We start from the raw sequence: 15,757 nt of genomic DNA, 5'->3' as shown, positions 1-15,757 counted from the left end.
ATAAGGGAGGTATTTACCTCGGCTTTACAGAGATTCGAACTCCAGATCTCATTGATAAAAGATGAATACGCTCGTCCCCAGCATCCCCGTAAACTCATCTCATGGTCAACACGGAGGAGGTAAATCACGGACGGCTACTAGCCTTTGGAATAATGATTAACACATAAAGAAAATATGAGAAATGATATTCATCTAGAATTTTCATCTAGAAAATTCATCTAGATAGACACATAAATGACGGGCCCACAAAAAGTGAAATGGTGGGTCCCATCATTTATGTGTCTATCTAGATGAATTTTCTAGATGAAAATTCTAGATGAGTATCACAGCTCAGAAAATATTTACCTCGATTTTATCGAGATTTGATATATATCCCCTTACATGTACATGTATTTACCAATTACATCTTAATAAGGATATCAAATAATTGATAAGTGACAGGAAAAATTGTAATTTCAGTCCTAGATTATTAGAATTAAATTATGCTTTGTAATTAAAACCCAAGTGCAAAGTATGTCCAAAATATAAGTGATTAGGATTTCATAATGAGCAGATTAAATTGAATTAACGGAAACTGAATAATTAAAGTTAAAATTTTGAATATTAAATTTAGTTAAAATATAAATGTATTCGATTTCTATTTAAACCAATCGGCTAGTCGTTCCTACCATGGCATCATCGTTAACTCTATCCGCGTTCCAAATTCCAACTTCGCCTCCTTGCTACAACGTGAACGCAGCCATCGCCGCCTCGCAGAGCTCTAGAGAGGCACCTGATTTGCACTTCTCCACGCCCTTTCAGCTGCAGCAGCTCCACGCCCGCCTCATCAAGTCCGGCCTCCCCCTTTCCTCCTCCCTCCCCATCTCTCTCACCCGCGTCGCCGCGGTCTGCGCGCTCTCCTCCCCCTCCGACTTCTCCTACGCCCGCAGTGTCTTCCTCTTATACGGAGACGCCCCTTCCGAGACACTCCTTTGGAACACCCACCTCAATACCCTCTCTTCCTCCCCATGCCCCGGCGAAGCCCTCGCACTCTTCTCCCGCCTCCGCTTCGCCGGCGTCCTTCCGGACACTTTTACTCTATCCTTCGTGCTAAAAGCCTGCTCCCGCTCTCCCCTTTCACTGCTCCTTGGCCGCGCCGTCCACGCCCTCGTCGAGAAGCTCGGCTTCCGCTCTGACATTTTTATCCTTAACACCCTCGTCCACATGTATGCCTCCCTCGGTGAGACGGCTTCCGCGAGGCTTCTCTTCAATGTCATTCCTGCGAAGGACGTGGTCACCTGGAACATCATGATTACACATTACACGAAGAAAGGCGAAATGGTGGTCGCACAACAGCTGTTCGACTCAATGCCAGAGAGGAGCGTCCGGTCATGGACGGCGATGATCGCAGGGTATGTCCAGTGGAAGAATCCCAATGAGGCTCTCCGGTTGTTCCGCGACATGGAAACCACCGGAATGGAGCCAAATGAGGTGACGGTGGTTGCCGTGCTTGCTGCCTGTGCTGACCTCGGAGAGCTGGATTTGGGGAAGCGGATCCATGCGTTCGCAATGCAGTGCTCACTCCACAAGAACAATGTGCGCGTCTGCAACACGCTGATCGACATGTACATCAAGTGCGGGTGCCTGCAGATGGCTCGGCAAGTCTTCGATGAAATGGCTGAGCGAACCGTGGTGTCATGGTCAGCGATGATTGGTGGGCATGCGATGCACGGGCAAGCCGAGGAAGCATTGGAGCTCTTTTCCAAGATGGAGGAAGCTAGCGTTGAGCCAAACGCAGTCACATTTGTGGGGCTGCTTCACGCCTGCAGCCATATAGGCCTGCTGCAGGAGGGAAGGCAGTTCTTCAGGAGCATGACCCAAGACTATGGCATTGTCCCTGAGATCGAACATTATGGCTGCATGGTTGACCTCCTCAGTCGCGCAGGGCTCCTCGAGGAAGCCAGGGAGTTCATAAACAAGATGCCAATCGAGCCAAACAGTGTTGTCTGGGGTGCACTACTGGGCGGAGCCAAAGTTCATAAGAATATCGAAATGGGAGAAGAGGCAATTCACAATTTGATGGAATTGGACCCTCGTAACGATGGCTATTATGTTGTTCTATCGAACATATATGCTGACGCAGAGCGATGGGAGGATGTGGCTAAGATTCGACGAATGATGAAGGATCGAGGACTGAAGAAGACTCCAGGGTGGAGCACAATTTCCTTGGACGGAGTGGTGCATTCGTTCATAGCCGGTGAGAGTGATCATCCGCAAATTGAGGAGATTCACAGAAGTTTGGATGAACTGTTGGAGAAGTTGAGGCATCGGGGTTATGTCCCTGATACATCAGCAGTATTGCTTGACATGGATGAGAAGAACAAGGAACGTGTGCTATATCACCATAGTGAGAAGTTAGCAGCTGCGTATGGGCTAATGAACACTGCCAACGGCACACCCATTAGGATTATGAAGAATCTCAGAGTTTGTAGTGACTGCCACGCTGCTTTCAAATTGATATCTGGGATTACTAACCGCGAAATTGTAGTCCGAGACCGAAACAGGTTTCACTCGTTCAGACACGGGTCCTGTTCTTGTAAAGATTATTGGTAGCAGGGTATGAGATGGGTGATTGAAGACTCACTCTGCATTTGTATTTTGAGTTTAAAATTATAATTTTTAAAAATAATAATAATAAATAATAAAAAGTGATATTAGCCATTTTACATGACAGTTTCACAGTCACAATTTTGGAAATTAAAAATCATGATCAAAATTGTTCAACTATGTCTAGGAATATTCTGAAAACCATAAAACTAAACCAAAAAATGAAATTATTATTATTATTATTATTAACAATTATAAAACCACTATTTGAATATCATACAGGACAGATTTACTCACCACTCTAGTATTGTCAGGATACAATAGTCACAAAAAGCTCAAGGAGTCCTAGCGTATCAAAGAATAAAATATATAAATCGAGAAGGAAGATAACATTTCAAAATCTTTCTTTGGGCATATGAAATCAATACATTGCAGAATTCAACTGTCTGCTCTCAAATAGAACTGCTTCCGTAGAAAAAACATGATAGCACGATGTGGAAAAGTGAATGCAGAAAAGTGGAGATCTCTCAAATTTATACGATATCTACTATTTCATCGTACTTCGCTATACGACAACTAGAAAAGTTAGCTTATGGATCATCATTAGTTTGGGTTTAGCTCTTTGCATGATGACACTGAAGAAAGAGATCCGCGGTCAACGATTATGCAAGGCCGCCTCCTGGCCCTCGAATGGAGACTCAACTGAAGCGGCAACTGGATCTTTCTTCCGGAACACTAACCTTCGTTGAGGAAGCTGACCATTGGAGAAATTTGTGACTTCGGTGTCTAACAATATATTATCCTCGTCCTTAAAGTCTCCCCTCAGAATACCCTTTGCCAGTTCATTCTCCACGTTCTGTTGAATGACGCGCTTCACTGGCCTAGCGCCATAATTGGGATCGTACCCAAGGTTTCCGAGAAACTCTACGGCTGCTTCAGACACCTGAATTCTGATCTTCTGATCTGCAACTCGCTTTTGCACCCTTTCCAACTGCTCACGCAATTTAATTATAGTGAGTAGCAGAAGCATGAAATGCTAAAGTTGGTTTATACTGACGATACAAAATCTATTAAATGGTTCATCGTGTACTAACTACTAAGTAGTAGTTATTTTTTTTCAAGCTCCATAAAAGATGTGATATCAGATATATCGATAGCTATAATGGCCAAGTACCTGGACTCTCTCTCTCTCTCTCTCTCTCTCTGAAAAGAATGTTATGATAATCAGAATCCATACCTGCAACTTCACAATGCTGCTTATTTGCTCACGATCGAGGGGCTGGAAAACAATATACTCATCAACACGATTCATGAATTCAGGACGAAAGATGGACCTAGCAGCATCCATCACTCTCTGCTTGATAGCCTCATATGCAGAATCCGTTGATTCTGAGTCATTGTTCATATTTAAGATATACTGGGAACCAACATTTGATGTCATAATTATAACTGTGTTTGTGAAACTCACTGTCCGGCCCTGTGAATCAGTCACTCTACCATCATCCAGAATCTGAAGGAAAACATTGAACACGTCAGAATGTGCCTTCTCAATCTCATCAAACAATATAACTGCATAAGGCCTCCGGCGAACAGTCTCAGTCAACTGCCCCCCCTCTTCATATCCAACGTAGCCTGGTGGGGCTCCAATCAATCTTGAAACTGTGTGCTTCTCCATGTACTCACTCATGTCTATTCTCACTAAAGCTTCTTCTGTGTTAAACATATAAGAAGTAAGTGCTTTTGCCAATTCTGTCTTACCGACTCCGGTGGGTCCCATGAACATGAAACTAGCAATTGGCCGGTTGGGATCTGAGAGACCGGCTCTAGACCGTTGGATAGCCTCAGAGACAGCTTTCACGGCTGGGTCTTGACCAACAACTCGCTTGTGAAGTTCTTCTTCCAGATACAGTAGCTTTTCTCTCTCAGATTGTTGCAGCTTAGATACGGGAATACCTGTCCATTTGCTGACTATTTCTGCAATGTCATTTCCAGTTACCTCTTCTCTAAGCATTGATTTTCCAGAACTTTGATACTCAATTAGGTCCTTTTCCGCACCTTGAAGTTGATGCTGTAGGGAATTAAGGCTTCCATATTTTAATTCAGCTGCCCGGTTAAGATCATATTCACGCTCTGCCTGCTGGATTTCTACATTCACCCTATCGATCTGTGATGAAAGCTTAGTCAGAAACAGATCACATTAACGATTTTAATCCAAAGTAATAACTAACTCATTGGTTGAGTTCTAGAATATAGTAATTAGCATCTGGAAAATACAAAAGTTGTGAAGAGAAACCAAACAATGTTAATATTACTCAGCTCACAGGACTCATTTTCTTGGAAAAGGAAGTTGTTTTTACATTAGTTTAAGCGAACTACTAATTGCAGATCAGTATTCCAAGTTCTAAGCAGTGGAAACTAGAAAACCTCATAAATGATCAAAGCAGGACATCTAGAGGTCATTTTTAACCATTCAGGAACCAGTAGTCAGAGATTTCAGTTCTAATGATTAAACCCCATTATCAAATAGCTTTCCAGAAGAACTACAACCTGCAGGCTACAAACAATATCTCATAAAGCTAAATGCATCCCTACATGCAGGTGGAGCAATGCTTACTTGGGCCCTCAAGGCCCTGCAATGAATGTGCTTTATCAACTAGGGAGAGTAACAAAGGCTATGTCATACAAACCTCCTCTTTTATTGATTGAATTCTTGTCATCACTGCTTTCTCATGCTCCCACTGCTCAGTAAGTTCAGCTTGCTTCCCCTTCAACATTGAAAGCTCTGTTTCAAGGCGGTTCAATCTATCTTTTGAAGCTTTATCAGTATCATTAGTTAAAGAGAGCCGTTCCATTTCTAACTTCAACACAGACCGATTAACTTCATCAAGAGCAGTTGGTTTAGATGTTATTTCCATCTTTAGCTTGGCAGCTGCCTCATCAACCAAGTCAATTGCTGTAGTAAAGAGTAATTTGAAAATCCATAAATGTCGTAGATAAGAATGTGATTTTGGTTAAGAATTGTACACTAACATATGAAGGATTTATTTACCTTTGTCTGGCAAAAAGCGGCCACTTATATAGCGATCAGAAAGAATAGCAGCCTCCACAAGAGCACTATCAGATATGCAAACACCATGATGAAGCTCGTATCTCTCACGCAATCCACGTAATATTGATATTGTATCTTCTACTGTAGGCTGACCAACATAAACTTGCTGAAAACGACGCTCCAAAGCTGGATCTTTCTCAATATACTTGCGATATTCATCAAGTGTTGTGGCACCAATGCAGCGCAATTCTCCACGTCCAAGCATTGGTTTCAAAAGGTTACCTGCGTCCATGGCCCCATCTGTGGCACCTGAAGTAGAAAAGACAATATTAATCTCTTGGAATTAGACATCCAACATATAAGTTGCTCGAGTATCTGCTTGAAATGCAATACAAGATTATACTATAAAAAGAAATGGAGGAAAAACCTCAAATGAGATGCTGGATCATCTGAAACCAACTACAAGTGTCATAATGAAGGTTCGACATAAAAGAGATAGAAAGGAGTTCATTGGAATCTCGTATGTAACCTATTCATTTTTCTTAAGGAACAAACACTAGTATGAAGCAAACATGAAACAAGTTGACAAGAACCGAGAGCTGGTATCAACCACGTGTAATTGTACTCCAACCAACTAACAAAATATTGTTAGTATTTTTATTATTCATATACAAAAAATCACCCTGTTCATCTTCCCATAATAGATGAAAAGAAAGATCAACCATGATTTTTTTTAAAAGAAATATGCCACCAATTAACATTCTACGCACCTGCCCCCACGACAGTGTGGATCTCGTCAATGAAAAGGATTATCTGACCATCAGATTCTGTCACTTCTCTTAGTACAGCTTTTAGTCTATCTTCAAATTCTCCCCTATACTTCGCCCCAGCAATGAGTGCACCCATGTCAAGGGAAATCAACTGCATGCAAGGCAAAGTCTTAGTTTGTTAAGCTTGATCTGGCTTGTTGAAAGAAGAAAAAAGAGATGGGTTTCAAACTGACAAACAGATAATGTAGCTAACTTTCTCAAACAAGACTGTCTTTGAAGTTTATGGTCCATATCAAGTTAGCAACGAAATTAGTAAACTTGGTCATGTAAGAGATAACAAAGACAGAATAAGCCAAGGAATAAATAAGATTAGAAATCTTTCTAGTCATGGCAAATAACTTTTTTTTTTTGCATCGGATGCATCTTCAAGCAACCTTTATCTGTACCATGAGAAGCCAACAAAAAATTACTAGGATGAAGCAATTCCTTGTATAAGTTATATCATGCAACAGAATCACCATTTACATCAGTAGGAAAAAAATGGTAATTAAGAAAGTGAACAATCCAAGAACAGATTTCAAATCAGGAAGGTTTTACTAATCAACTCAGCAACATCATATAATGCAGTTTTTTATTATTTGCAAGTCTGCAGAGATCTACTTGAGTAAAGAAAGAACATGGGAGATCTAGTCATCCAGTGTAGTGCACATGAAATTGACAAACTGCTTATTTCACTACCTTCCATCTAAAAAAACTTTGCATAACTGGGTTCTTATTTCTTTTACTAGAGAAGAGAAATTGAGCTACACTTACCCTGCGGTTCATCAGAGCCTGTGGAACATCTCCTTGTACTATCCTTTGTGCAAGACTGATTAATCAAAGAGTAGCATTAGCCCTTTTTTCTAGTCATTCAACAGGAAAAAGTTGGAGATTATATTATCCAATTGAGTTAAACACATTCTGCATAAATTTTCAAATATTATGGAAAAGAAAAAACCAATCCTACCCTTCTGATATAGCAGTTTTTCCGACACCAGGTTCGCCTATCAATACAGGATTGTTCTTCATTCTCCTTGATAAGATCTGTATGCACCTACGAATTTCATCATCCCTTCCAATGACTGGATCAAGTTTCCCTTCACGTGCCATAGCAGTCAAATCTTTTCCATATTTCTCTAATGCTTCATATTTCCCCTCAGGATCTGTTATAAGGAGTTGTTTTCCAACATTAGCCTCAATAACTCCAACAGAAGTAGATTAAAATATAATCTTCACACTAGACAGTACTGAATGCAGTTTCAGAAAGTATTAAGTCTTGAACCAAGATTCCAAATATTTAACAATCACAAAATACAGCTTTGATTCATTTCATAACATAATGATTCCAATTGTTATGATTTTAGTTGATATATTTTTTCTTAATCAAAAGACATTCACATTAAGATGTGTATCTGATAGTCAAAATAAGTATTATCCATCCAGTATGTAACATGTTGAAGACAATAGAAAAATAAAACCTAGAATGAGGCTTATCCATATTTTTGGAATCTAGGAAGACACTCTCAAAACGGGGCTCATGACAAAATTGACATTAACTTCTAGACTTCAACAACCTATCAAAATATTCAATTCCAAGCTAATTATAGAAAACTACATAGGTTGAGAACACACTTGATGGCATTGTAAGCTCTCACTATTATCCCACAACAACCAGAAATGGACTAAATTAGTTATCTGAATATTTCCAATGCCCATTCCACTCTGGTTTCTGGCAGAATCTCCCTACATAAAAATAAGCATCCTTGTACTGAGATAAATAGTTCCAACCAGAAAACTATCCCAGTAATGTGATGGGTCTACAATCTATACCGCCAGCCCAAGTATCAGTCGATAGTGATAATATAGACTTGTTTAGGCTTTACTCTCAATCAGTGCACAATTTCTAATAACAGAATTAATTTAGGGTTACACACTGAAAGATAGGTAAGGTTTAGAACTTTAGATATTGAGGAAACTCCACATCATTAAAAAAAAAAAGTGGTAAGAGAAAACCAGCAAATGCAGAAACGAAGTACAACTTACCATATGCTATTTTACAGACAAAATATATAAAGGGCAAGTGCAAAGGAAAACGATGCCACTTTGCACTTGCTACAACAACAACAACAACAACAACAAAATAATAATAATAATAATAATAATAATAATATAAAAAAAAGGAGGAATTTAGAAATGCATGACAGGAACAGCAACAAATAACTCATTTGTCAGTCTATAACCGGATTGGGGAAGTTTATGGATCATAAAAACAGGACAACCAAGATAACCAATGGAATATATTATGTTGATAATCATGATAAAGAAGCTAAGAAAATCTACCTTGGTCAATAACATGTTGCTGTCCCCTTATAGCCTGAAGAGCAGATTTTAAAGTATTCAATGAAATTTGAAAATCCTTGAGGAGTTGTTTTCCAAATCGTGCATCTTCTGCAAAACCAAGTACAAGATGTTCTACAGATACAAAAGAGTCACTAAATTGCCTCTTGTATTCTCGGGCTCGCTGAATTAAAGCTTCAAGATCTCGACCTAACATATTGCCAGCAGATTCATCCAGGACCTGACAGAACCAACATGACGGCAAACAATAAACAAAGAAATATTAGGGAAAAAAAGAAACAGAATAATCATCAACTGATAGAAATTCATCACAGTCATAACAGTGCAACTTGATGAGAACATGCATAAAAAAAAAACCCATAAAACTACAAGTCTAGCTAAAAAAACAAGATTCTAATTGAAATAAATTAAAAGGAGAGATCCAGTATAGATAATTGACTAGTAAAAATAAGTAGAAGAGACAAAGAAGTACCAACCACCAGAAGAAACACCTATCACTAGAAGAAGCTACCATCCTATATTGATTTACTAAATGTGTGTAGAAGATTAATATAATAAACAGACTAAAATGCCCAAAAGGGGCAAAAATTATAAACACTACCTTAGGCTGCCTCTGGATGAATCTATCAGTAGCTTCTAATAGCTTAGTATTATCAACTCCTGACTTGGAAAAGATGCGACGTGCAAGCCCATTTTTTTGCTCCAACAATGATTTCATTAAATGTTCTGTCTCCACTATCTGATTTTTGCTTCCTTTTGCAACTTCTGGTGATGAAACAATAGCTTGCCAAGCCATCTCAGTGAATTCTTGTTGAGTGATCTATCAAGAACAAAAAATGGGATGAGTCTTTTGTCTCAACTTGAAAACAAATACTGATATAAGTCAGTATCAGTTGTAGTTTCATTGAGAAGAAACTAAATGACGCAGATGTTCCACAGAAAACAAAAGTAGCAAGGATAAAACCAATTAAGCCAGTAAATCAGAGGTTGATAAGAAATGCTTGAAAGACATTATTTATTAACATTTAACATATTGAAAGATAAATTTGGGCAATGCAGTATGTCCCCGTGTTTGATTTTCCTAGACTTAGAAGTAAGAACTAGCAAACATTGTGAACACTGAAATATGCTAATTATATAGTCCTTAATGATGAGATTTGCCAACAATAAGACATTATAAATGAAACATGCAAAATTCTTAAGTTTAATGATCAAATGGTACATAGATTGTAAAGTTTAACGACCTAATTTACCCTCGTCTAATACATCACATGCAAGACAGATTCATTACTATGTTTGATAATTTTCCCAAACCTTAATGTTAATCCCTCCCGGGCCGCTCGGAATAATCACAAAGGTGTCGATTCTCCAATAAAAAAATAATAACGCGATTGAAACCATAAAGCATTGCGTGTCTGTATAAGCAGTATTAGGCTATCTAGTATAATAAATCAGTAGAAATACGTATAAACTACGAGTTGGTAAAATATGCAGCTACACTTATCAAAATCTGCTTCGATAAATAGATCTAAAAACCAATATAATCATGTAAACAAACAACAGTAACCGGAAACTAGAAGTACCCTTCCATCCTTGCGAGCTTCACATCTGACGACGACAGACCTGGACACGTTTATCGAGAGCTCGACCCTCTTCGACAGGAAGAGATCGCTCTTTTTACCGAGGGTTTCCGGCAATCTCAAGGGCCTGATTCTCTCGCCGGAGGACCGGCTCCCGGAGGAGACAGATAAGGCTAGTAAGCTGCAGAATGGGCTCCGGCAGGCATTCGAAGGCGGAGGAAGGAGGCGGAGACTAGCATTCGTCGTGCATAACACAGACGTCATGGGTGGGATCCGGCGTTAATTTCGTCTCTTGAGGACGATTTCTACTGGCGGAGCCCGGTGGTGGTGGTGGGGACTTTTAGACTCGGAAGAGTTCTTCCAGAAGGTACGTTCGAGACCGCAAACGACGAATAAAGCGTTGTCGCGCTCCCAAGCAATAGATAGGAACCGTACGATCTTGATCGAACGGGTGTTTGCTATCATTTAAAACCTTTACTCGAAATCAAACTTTCGTAGTGGAACATTGAGGGCCATCCGGAAGAAAGGAAAAACTGTCCAAAATGAACGTAAAAGCCCGAAGAGAATGCACGAGGAAACGGACGTGCTGATGTTTCGGAGCCAAATTGCCTTGAAAGTGCCAGTGGACACTGGAACTGGAACTGCAATCGCATTGACACGAGCTCTTGCAGAATAAGCAAAATATACTATTTTATTTTAAACATATATTATAAACAAGATAAAAATATAGAATTTTTAAGATATACGTCATATTTTATATATATCGTGATCAAATTTTGTTCCCAAATTTGAATGTAGTACTTCCTATGTCGAATTTTCACGATGCATTTGCAAATTAAATTGTGTTATGAAAAACATAAATTTGTTCCCTTTTCAACTTTAACACAAGTTTGAACATTTGAAGTTTTTAAGTGTAACAAAAATACTTTTTAGAATAAATCTTATAGCACAAACAATTTTCGAATTATTCTTCACATGCCATCAAAATCATAAATTCATTCTCTTTATTCTTGACTTGGACATCCCACTTTAACTACCTCCTTCAGTCTTGTTCCGCTTCGACTCATCTAAAACTTTTGCAACTTGGCAGCTCCTCTACTCACCCAACATCAAAATCCATCAGCTACATAAGCAAATTGCCCAATCAATCTCAACAATTCACATCTGTGAGCCCTTCACACTCTCATTTTAGTTACGCTAACTGAACTAAACCAGTTCAAGCAAGAGCCACGCAACCAACCAAAATCGCTTTTATAATCTGCTATAACTTGCGATAACAATTATAAATAAAATAGACAACCTTTTGCACACTTAAGCACAACCTATTGCAAACTTACTCTTAAAAATTACTTTTAACTTTCAACTTCAGGACAAAAAACAGTGAAGGTCAGAGTTCAATACCGCAAGTGTCACTGCAACTTAGCTATTACCTATAATCATGGGAATTTATTTGAAAAAACACTGCTTGCAATCATTAAAATTTAACGTCGTCTGACATCAATAATGAAACTGGATGTAAAAAACAATCACTTGAGCACCAAAGTTCTGAAAAGAAAAGTTCAACTATCTTCCGACTAAGCTTCAGATAGAAAAGCCCAACAAGCCAACGATGCTGATACTAACATCCTTCTGTCAAACAAAGGTCACAGATCACAGGTGGCCCTGCCGTGAACCAGCCACAGATCACAGATAAATTAATAGATTTAGGCATAGTTGAGACGGAATATGTCATTGAGCACATAAAAGCTCCCCTGAGGTGTTGGAATCAGATGAAACATCTACAAAAATAAGCACCATTGATTAACAAGTCATTGATTAATTAGATAATGGAACATACAAATAGAGATTAATTAAAACAAATGAAGGATCTAACAATTACCACTATAATTGAATAAAATTAACAATCAAGAGCTAGGTTTGATGTTTTAAAACATTCTTCAATGTATAATCGAAGCAACTAGAAGTGTTAACATCTCAGGAATTGAAAATAATGCAAATGCAAACAAATTCATAGATCTAACAAACAAAAACGGGACAGCTCTTCAACAAATTTCTATAATCAAGTGACATAAACAAATTGCAGAATTTCATGCGTGGGTAAATCTCAAGTCAAATGCCAATTGAAGGATCAATGTAAAACATGGCATAAACAGAGAAAGGAACATAGGAAAACAGAGCAGTAGGTAAAAAGACATCTATTGAACTAAAGAAAAGCCATCATATCGTGTATGCTAACAATCACCAAATGGTTACTAATTTTATAATTACCTGATGCTTTGTAAATTTATATTAGTCATTAGCATTCATGTCAAACTCCAATAACAGTAACTCTGTAATTAAGTAATTTGCTGAAACTAAGTCAAAATTAATTCAAATAAATTAATATAAGCTAATATATATATATATATATATATATATATATATATATATATATGATCATCCCAATCTTGTGAGCAAGACATTCCACCTATGAAATGTTGTTCACGAATTGTTCCATCTAGTAATTTGAATCATGACAAACTTTGATCCCTGGTTCACGTGGACCTTCTAATAATTTATTCATAACATGCGAGCCATCTCTTATGAGCATTTTGTAATTAGATACATTGATCACAAAGTACCGGAAAATTAGGTAGATAATCTTAAGTAACAAAAGTATACTAAAATGGGAGATAATCATTGCAGATATGAAGTAGACCTTGACAATAACATTATGCAAATTGGAAAATATATGGAGACAGAAAGGGGAAAATGCACTAATGTAGATGGAATGCTCATAACTTTGCGTGTCTAACTCCATGATTCTACAAGTCCCTGTTTGGACAACATGCAATAAAAGATTGTATGATAATGTTACAACCAGAGTCAAAGCATTGGGAATGTGAAAAATGATTTTCATAACTACAACTTTAAATCATTATCTTAAACAATTGTACTAGATAAGCTAACAAACCATATGCAGGAAAATTTCATATTAGATATAGTCAACCCAAAACATAACTCAAATGTGTTATGTGGAGGCATCTGTAGTCAATATGTAGTCAATATTACATATTAGAAGACATTTTTATTGATATCTAATGTATTTTTATCACTTGTGAAACAAGTGTTTAATTGAACAATTAAGCATTGCAAGCTACTAAATAAGGTAGCCAAAGGCTCTAACTGAATTTGGTTTAACCTAAATTAATTTAATGAAGCAATATGCATATGTAAACTCTATATGTCAAATAAGGTCGCTTAGTAATCCCCTTAAAAATTCTTTTAGGTGGTCACTTATGCATAATTAGATTAAATTTGCAGCTTGAATTAAAGTAAAAAATTTTAGAAAGGAAAAGGTATAAGTTCAGTAACAAGACAAAATATGGAATTATTAAGGTGGATGGACATGAATATTGTAAAAGTTTAGGTATCCCAAAATCTCTAGTCAACAAGGGGATACTGATAAAAATATAATGTAATTACATAAAGAATAGATCCTAGAAATGAAGACAAACCTCTGAATTCCTGTTTGAATGTCAAATGCCCCTTAAGTAAAAGGAAATTTTATAAGACAATTGGTTTGATCCCCAATACTTCGTGGATCAAAGTTTCAGGATGTTAAGGAACTTGTACAAAAATTTAATATAATACAGATGATAATGCTAAGATAGATATAGAGTAACTATAAATGATAAAATAAGAAATTCTAGTATTTGGAAATAATTTGGTGCAGCTCAATTAAGTGATAAAATAAGAGAAAATAAATTGAATTAATATAAATTTATTCAAAACGAGTAATGGAGACAAAAAACCATTGGTCAATATAAAAATGATTTAATTGAATTAAATATTACTTGTTATATTACCTTGAATGAAGTTCAAATGGGGGATTAAATTCATCTAGACATCCTAAATAGTTGGGGGATATAATCCATCTAGGCATCCTAAATAGTTGAGACAAACACACAGCTTAACAAGAATGATGATTATCTCAATCAAACATAAAACTGGAATATGATCATGTAAAGATACAAGGAATCTACCATCTAAATCATAAACTCCAAAACTTTCAAATACAACTAGATTCATCTGATCTCCACACATCTAAACCCTTTTTGATGATATTTTAATCTTATAAGGAATTCAAGAGCATTTTCTAGCATATTAAACAATCACAAATGACAAGAGATTTTTCACAAAACAATGATCGGTAACATATGTAAATATTTGTGAAATTGATGCACGACAAAGGACTCAATTTAAGCCATCAGTAGAACGAAATATAAAAAAGTGAAATTTAAAAAGCCAAAAATAAAAATTAAAAATTTGGGTTTTGAAAGTAGACTGAATAAGAGACATAAGAACGCCCGCGCATGGAATTATAAGAAAGCCTACAAATAAGACATCCAAAAATGAAATCAGTTATCCATGACATGAATGCTTCAAATATAGGTGGTGATGGAACCATCGAAATAGAAACAAACCCTAGAATGCACAAACGGGTAAAAAACAAGAGATACCTGGCTGAACTTGAGGGAATGTTGCTCGCCACCGAGCTGGAGAGATCCGCTAACGAAGACAAGAACACCACCAGGAGGTCCTGAGGGTTGGCAATCGACGGTGGAGATGGCATGGGCGCACTGCTGGAAGGGAAGAGAAGTGAGCTTAGCAACAATGGCAGCCGCACCCTGGATCTTGTCGCCCTCAAAAGTGAGCATGGAGCCGTCCTGGTAGAGCCCTCCGAGCGCCTGCCGGTTGCTGTCGAACGTCCGGTAGTAGTGCTCGACGAACGCCTTGGCGACAGCATCAGGATCCATCGCTTCCGACGCCGTCAAAGGGGAAACAAGTGCCGTTCCCTCTTCACCGTCCGTTAAATAGGCGAGCGAGAGGGCAAGGGAATGCGTAAAGATCACGCACCGGCCCATCTATAATTTGGGCTGCCCTATGAATAAATTAAGTAGAAAAATAATTTTTTATTTTGGAAGAAAAATATTTTTAAACAAATTAACTAGTATGGAAGAAAATTATTTTTAAAGCATTCTATTATTAAAAATACTATTGACGCGTGTTATGATATATATCTTACTATTTTATTAAAAATTTCCCCCCTTTACTAACTAATTTTGATGAAGCCTAAAATGAATTTATGTTAATATCCTTTTTTCTATTCACACTAAAAATAATTTCAAGTTTTATTAGTAACTTCACAAGTGAAACAGATCTAGAGTTCGAGACTCAGCTGCGACATATTATTATGAATTTTTCTAATCATTAATTTTTTCTGGTGGTTTTATATAAAAAAAATATAGTTCTCTTTAGTCTCACATCTTTATGATCAAAGAAACTTCTATAAATATTTTAAGCCGACAATGTTAAAAATTATACTTTTTTTA

General features: G+C 37.5%; 3 protein-coding genes across 3 annotated transcripts; 1 reads left to right on the top strand and 2 right to left on the bottom strand.

Moving 5' to 3' along the window:
- The first annotated feature begins 669 nt into the window (after window positions 1–669).
- On the top strand, window positions 670–2,649 carry LOC122019469 (pentatricopeptide repeat-containing protein At5g66520-like). The gene has a single exon (XM_042576931.1). The coding sequence runs from the start codon at window positions 670–672 to the stop codon at window positions 2,590–2,592; it is 1,923 nt and encodes a 640-aa protein (XP_042432865.1). The 3' UTR covers window positions 2,593–2,649.
- Window positions 2,650–2,939: 290 nt separating this feature from the next.
- LOC122020373 (chaperone protein ClpB3, chloroplastic-like) lies at window positions 2,940–10,729 on the bottom strand. The gene is made up of 10 exons (XM_042578282.1): window positions 10,386–10,729; window positions 9,404–9,622; window positions 8,785–9,022; window positions 7,412–7,607; window positions 7,219–7,273; window positions 6,406–6,556; window positions 5,636–5,944; window positions 5,274–5,539; window positions 3,824–4,750; window positions 2,940–3,577 (listed from the first exon to the last, which is right to left on the bottom strand). Exons 1-10 carry the CDS (start codon window positions 10,644–10,646, stop codon window positions 3,242–3,244), a joined length of 2,958 nt encoding a protein of 985 aa, XP_042434216.1. The 5' UTR covers window positions 10,647–10,729; the 3' UTR covers window positions 2,940–3,241.
- A 1,102-nt stretch (window positions 10,730–11,831) lies between these two features.
- On the bottom strand, window positions 11,832–15,233 carry LOC122021415 (nuclear transport factor 2B-like). The gene is made up of 2 exons (XM_042579536.1): window positions 14,885–15,233; window positions 11,832–12,160 (listed from the first exon to the last, which is right to left on the bottom strand). The coding sequence occupies exons 1-2, from the start codon at window positions 15,179–15,181 to the stop codon at window positions 12,086–12,088; spliced, it is 372 nt and encodes a 123-aa protein (XP_042435470.1). The 5' UTR covers window positions 15,182–15,233; the 3' UTR covers window positions 11,832–12,085.
- Between the last annotated feature and the right edge of the window lie 524 nt (window positions 15,234–15,757).

This window comes from Zingiber officinale, chromosome 9A (assembly GCF_018446385.1).
Source record: "Zingiber officinale cultivar Zhangliang chromosome 9A, Zo_v1.1, whole genome shotgun sequence".
In the NCBI taxonomy this organism is placed as follows: Eukaryota; Viridiplantae; Streptophyta; class Magnoliopsida; order Zingiberales; family Zingiberaceae; genus Zingiber; species Zingiber officinale.
Note: the sequence above shows the minus strand (reverse complement) of the source record. Positions and strands in the feature narration are given on the sequence as shown.

Excerpts from the sequence above, each read along its gene's own strand:
- LOC122020373 (XM_042578282.1), bottom strand. The coding sequence starts at position 10,646 with ATGACGTCTGTGTTATGCACGACGAATGCTAGTCTCCGCCTCCTTCCT. Across the intron at positions 6,557-7,218 it reads AGGCTCTGATGAACCGCAGG|TTGATTTCCCTTGACATGGG; the intron begins GTAAGTGTAGCT and ends CCTTGCATGCAG. Across the intron at positions 4,751-5,273 it reads TTCAATCAATAAAAGAGGAG|ATCGATAGGGTGAATGTAGA; the intron begins GTTTGTATGACA and ends CTTTCATCACAG.
- LOC122021415 (XM_042579536.1), bottom strand. The coding sequence starts at position 15,181 with ATGGATCCTGATGCTGTCGCCAAGGCGTTCGTCGAGCACTACTACCGG. Across the intron at positions 12,161-14,884 it reads ATTCCCTCAAGTTCAGCCAG|ATGTTTCATCTGATTCCAAC; the intron begins GTATCTCTTGTT and ends TTATTTTTGTAG.
- LOC122019469 (XM_042576931.1), top strand. The coding sequence starts at position 670 with ATGGCATCATCGTTAACTCTATCCGCGTTCCAAATTCCAACTTCGCCT.